The 5,445-nt window shown below is 48.4% G+C and overlaps 1 protein-coding gene across 1 annotated transcript in view; it reads right to left on the bottom strand.

Moving 5' to 3' along the window:
* CSGALNACT1 (chondroitin sulfate N-acetylgalactosaminyltransferase 1) overlaps positions 1-5,445 on the bottom strand; it is a 219,466-nt gene that overhangs the window by 27,718 nt on the left and 186,303 nt on the right. The window contains exon 5 of the mRNA XM_045286851.1: positions 3,915-4,016. Within this exon, the coding sequence (XP_045142786.1) occupies positions 3,915-4,016 (102 nt within the window). The remainder of the gene's footprint in view (positions 1-3,914; positions 4,017-5,445) is intronic.

Raw genomic sequence — 5,445 nt, forward strand, 5'->3', positions numbered from 1 at the left:
CCTAAAGGCCCCACTGGAAGCATTGACAGCTCTGTGGTGGAATTCACAAGGAAGGAAGGAGACCTAGACTCAGTTGGTAGTCACTGCCCGGCCCAGTGTCAGTGGACACAAGTGTTGCTGAAATGTTTCAGTGGAGCTTCTCGGTGGTCGTCTGAAGGCTAGCCCATGTACACCCTGGGGATCCTAGTTGCCCCATGTGCAAGCAGTCCTGGAGGTGGTATGAGACCAGGCCTCACTTTGTTCCACTGTGCTTGGGCTCCTCATTATCTGAGTGCAAGAGACGAGCCGGGGTAGGGCCGTGGGTAGTTAAAGAAGATTCATCTAGAACGTGGAGTGGCTTTGTGGCAGTACAACATCCACTCAGGCAGGCTAGAGACATTCACTCCTCCAAGAGGCAGTCTGCTCAGGGCAGCAGCACAGGAGAAGGGAGGGCACTCCCCAAAGCGCCCGTGACAGTCACACCACAGATGGCACACACTAAGAGAATGAGGAATCCACACAGAAAAAAGGGGGTTCCAATCAATTGTGCCCAAGTGGCACTACTTGGATCACTGACTGCTCCCGTCCCTAGCACCACGGTCTCTGTTGTGGGGTAGGTTGACCAAATTCACTGCCATGGAAATCGATTTTGACTCACAGGGACCCTACAGGGCAGGGTAGAACTGTCCCTGCGAGTTTCAGAGACTGTAACTCTTTACAGGAGTTGAAAACCTCATCTTTCTCCACTCAAGGAGTGGCTGCTGGTTTCAAACTGATGACCTCGAGGTTAGTCACCCAACTCTAACCACTACATCACCAGAGCTCCTTGTGGGGCAGGTGGCACTCTGGACATTTTCTAAAATGAAGGCACAACATGCCGCTAGGAAGATGCCTCTACTTGTTCAGATTCCGCATCTTCTTCGCTCCCCAGGCAACCTTCGCTTTGAAAACTGTTGGCTAGACAATTTGATATCAAGAAGAGGGACTTGATAGACGTACTCAAGCATCCCACTGAGGAGAATGGTTATCTCCCATTGCAGTGTCTACACTGGCCTTCCACTTCCTGTGCCAGGCTAATGCCAACATGGTTCTATGTGCCTAGGAGCAAATACTTGGCCATCCTCTGTTGTGTTGGGAAGGTCCCGGGTCAGACTCACTAGAACGGAAGGTCTTGGCTGAATTCTAGAGTTACGTGGATCCAGCCAAGTCCAACTCAGAGCAGCCCTATAGGACAGTGTAGAACTTCCCCCTTTGGGTTTCTGAGGTGGTACATCTTTAAGGGAGCAGACAGAACCTTATCTTTCTTCAGAGAGGTTGCTGGGGAGTTCGAACTGCTGACCTTGTGGTTAGCAGATCAGGGCATAGCCCACTACACCATCAAGGCTCCTGGAGTCACGTGGACAGTGACTTCGAAATACTTTGGACTGGGCCAGCTGGCTGCAATCAAGGCCTCTCACAGGCAGCCCCTGAGCTGGACTACTGCTTTCTTGTTTGATGATTTTTCAACCCTGGTTGTATGTCAGAAACATCTGGGAAACTTCTTTTAAAAGATGTGCCCAGGGAGAGATAGTTGCAGAGATGCTGAACGCTGCCTACTGGGCAGAGGACGTGAATGCTAATGGTTCATGCTTATTCATCCCAAGCAGACATGAGAAAAGAGATGGTAGTACACTGGAGTGGAAGGATTTTTACTTCACTTATATTTATAATATTGAGTTATTTTATTCTCTGTGATATCCCTTAGACTAAGTGTGTATTTATACTATTTGATCAACTGCATGAAGTCCTGGTGGTGTAGGGGTTATGCGTTGGGCTGAGATCCACATGGTCGGCAGTTCAAAACCACCGGCAGTTCTGTGGGAGAAAGACTGGGCTTTCTACTCGTGTAAACAGTTAGTTTCAGACATCCACAGGAGGTCGCTATAAATTGAGGTTGACTCAATGGCAGTGGGTGAGCTTTAGACACTAAGACTAAGGGCTGGTACTAGTTTTAGACTCTAAACTCCTTACTGCTTGAGGACAGAGGCCAGCTTCTTTTTTCTTCTATACTTTGGGAAAGGGCTGGTGTATTAGTCTGGGTACTTTGGAGAAACAAATCCATGGTGACTCACGTATAAGAGAGAGTTTTATGTAAAGAAAATGTGCATCACGAAAACATCCCAACCCAATGCTGCCCAAGCCCACAAGTCCAACATTAACCCATTTACCCAACACCAGTCCACAAAGTCCTTCACCTCATAAAACAGAGGCAATAATGCCGACTGCAGGAGGAAAGCTGAGTCAGTGAACATGTAAGCATCTCAGCACTAGCAGGGGTCTCCACACGGCTACTCCAGCACCCAGGTCTGCATCGGGATAGGTCCATGTGGCTTCTCCTTGGGGATATCTTGTAGGAAGTCAATCTTCAAGCTGAAGCAGGGAACTGCTAAGGCAGCTGCACCCGATACAACCATCACAAAACAAGAGACCTGAGAACTAGAAAGGCGAGGCTTCACCACCCATTTATCCCTCCGCCTTTCAACCAGCACCACATGTGATTATCGGCCAGGCTGGCACAATTAACTAACTCAGCTGGAGAGTGAATCCTTGACTCTGAGCCACAACTACTCGACCCTGGAGGCAAAAGCAGAACAGTTTTTGTGCAATGAGCATGGCTGTGTCCCCCCCAAATGTTGCTGACAACAAGGGTCGGATGACATGTGGCCAGCAGGTTGTCATTGGCCAACCCTCGCTTTACAATATCTCAGTAATTACAATTAGTATCCGACCTGGTGCCGAGATGTGTGTTGCTAAAACAACACTGGCAACAAAGATGAACCCAAATACACAAAGAGCACACTCCATCTCTGAGTTTTGTTCCTCCAACAAAAACCATTTTTACCATTTGTTGCAAACCCTAAACAGAGGGCTTGATTGACATTTCGGCCAGCTGGGCCCATTTGAGATCATCTCTGCCTCACTGACTCATGAAGGAACTAGTCATCAGATCCTTGAACTCGGCTCCTGCAATCCTGAGAGGCAAACCTGCGGGGTGGGGGGCAGTACACCGCTCCCTCGCTCGTAGAAATGTCAGTAGGTTTGTTTGTTTGTTTCCTTGGTAGGAAGGGGGAAAATCCATCCATGCTTCTTCCAAATGCATTTATTCCTCTCCGCAATTCATCAGACCCATAAAACAAGCTCACTGTCATCGAGTTGATGCTGACTCATTAGTGACCCCTACAGGACAGGGTGGAACTGCCCCTGTGAGTTTACTGTTCATGGGAGTAGAAAGCCCTGTCTCCCATGGAGCGGCTGCTGGTTTCAAACAGCCAGCCCTTGAGGATGACAGCTTAACTTGTAAGCACTGTGCTACTAGGACTTCGTGCAATTGATCACAACCTAGGCCTAAAGTCTTTGCTCAATTTCTATTTAAATGAGTAGATTTAATCAAGGATCCTGCCCTGGTCATATCTTCTGGCTTCTCAATAGTCTCTCCAGAGGCATGAAATGAATGCCAGGCAAGTGGGGAGACCATTTGCTAAGGGGAAAAGATTTAAACACGGGTATCACTCTTAGCCTTACAGGTTGTGACTGAGACGGGACTCAGCAGACAGTCTTGTTCGTCCTAATTCTCACTCTGCAATGTCAAGTGCCAAACGCTGTGGAGCTCAGAGTGATGGTGTCCAGTCATGCAGAAGCTCCAAGCAGCCCGTCCTCCCTACCCTGGCTGCTCAGGGCAGATTATCTCAACTGCCAAAGTCATTACCCCTGCACAATGAGGACCAGCGTCAGGCGAGTGGGTTCCCAGGAAAGGAGGGGACCTACACGTGGCCAGCCACCAATCAACCTCCCAACCTTAGTGTTAAAGGACACTAAAAGGAAGCACCAGTGCCCGCCTCGGATGTGTACTTGTCGCTTTGCTGCGACTCCTTCCTGCGGTTCCAGGTCATACTCACTTGGACGTGTTTTCAAGTATTCCTTTGACCTCGTTCATCTGCTCTTTTCCAAAGTAGACAACAGTGAGATGGACTCGCCCGTCCTGCTGGATGCACATCTCCCTGGAAATGAAACACACGTAGGTCTGGGTGCTGTTCTCACATGAACACGCACGGCAAAACAAATGGCCTTTTTCCTAAGTGGCAGGGGCCTTGGAGCGATGGCAGCCAGTGCTGGCGCAGACAGACAGACAGCAGGGCTGGGATCAAGAGGCATTTCTAGCTGGTTGTCACAGCTGCTTGCGCTGCTAAGAAAAGAATGTACAGACCCGGTACGTCAAGACACAGGTGCAATTGGTCTCATCCAAGACGAGCTCGTAGATGTGTGGGTTTCTTTTTCTTTCTTTTGAAGTGTTTAAATATGCCTCTGGGATTAGTGGATGGGTGCAGATAAACTTCTCTCAGTAGCATACTTGCCTTGGTCTTGTTCCTTACTACTGCCATTAATGTTGACTCACAGTGACGCTACAGAGTAGAAGGGCCTCTGTGAGCTGCCGAGACAGGGCATCTTTATGGGAGCAGAAAGCCTCATCAGGCTCCTTTGGAGCAGCTCGTGGTTTTGAACCGCAGCCTGACCTGTAACCCACTGCTCCTAAGGCGGGGCTTGTAGTCTTATTCCAAACCCAAGCCAAGCTCACTGCCACCGAATTAATCGGCTCAAAGCAACCCTGGAGGAAGGCTGGAACCGCTGCTGTGAGTTTCTGTAGCTCTTTACAGTTACGGCTGCCAGACGCTGACTCTTTACAGGAGTAGAAAGCCCCCCCCCCTTTCTTCTGCAGTGCACTTAGTGGTTTAGAACCTGTGACCTGGTGACTGGCAGCCCAACGTGTAACCACTGTGTCAACCAGGGCCCTTTTTAGTCTTGTTATGGTGCCTTAAACAAAGTTCATTCTAAACAGTGACTTCTGAGGGGCTCTGCGGGCTAGTTCAAGTCCAAACCAAGAGGGCAGTTCAGAAGATTGATGACAATTGTGCTTTATTGCAAAGGATAATCTTGATGGATTTTCTTGAAGGCTGACCATGGAGGCTTATTATGAAGCCTTTTTAAGGAAATGAAAAACTGAATTGGTGAGAAAAAGGTCATGAAAATTGTGCTGAGAAATATGTTTCTGTCACGACAGTGCACCTACTCATTCGTCAAGAGTAACAAAGGCAGTCCGATGAGATTTCTTCAGAAAATCCACTCTATCCACCCACAGCCCTGATCTTGCTCCTTCAGACTTCCCTTGGTTCCCAAATTCAGAGAACATTTCAAAGGAACACGGTTTGAGTCCCTTGCGGATGTCAAAACGACTGTCTTGACGTGACATGGTATATATCAAAGAGAACAGAATTCTTCAGAGAAAGGTTAGAGAGATGGAAATGCTGCTTTCAGAAGGATAGAGACCTGATGGAGGCTAAGCTGAGAACCAAGAGCTCCACGCTTTGATATTTTTGTTTCATAAAGTTCTCTATGATTTTCTAGAAATACCCTGTTTCCCCGAAAATAAGA

Source organism: Echinops telfairi, unplaced genomic scaffold, assembly GCF_000313985.2.
Source record: "Echinops telfairi isolate 266 unplaced genomic scaffold, ASM31398v2 ScPeMD7_9;HRSCAF=40, whole genome shotgun sequence".
Taxonomy (NCBI): Eukaryota; Metazoa; Chordata; class Mammalia; order Afrosoricida; family Tenrecidae; genus Echinops; species Echinops telfairi.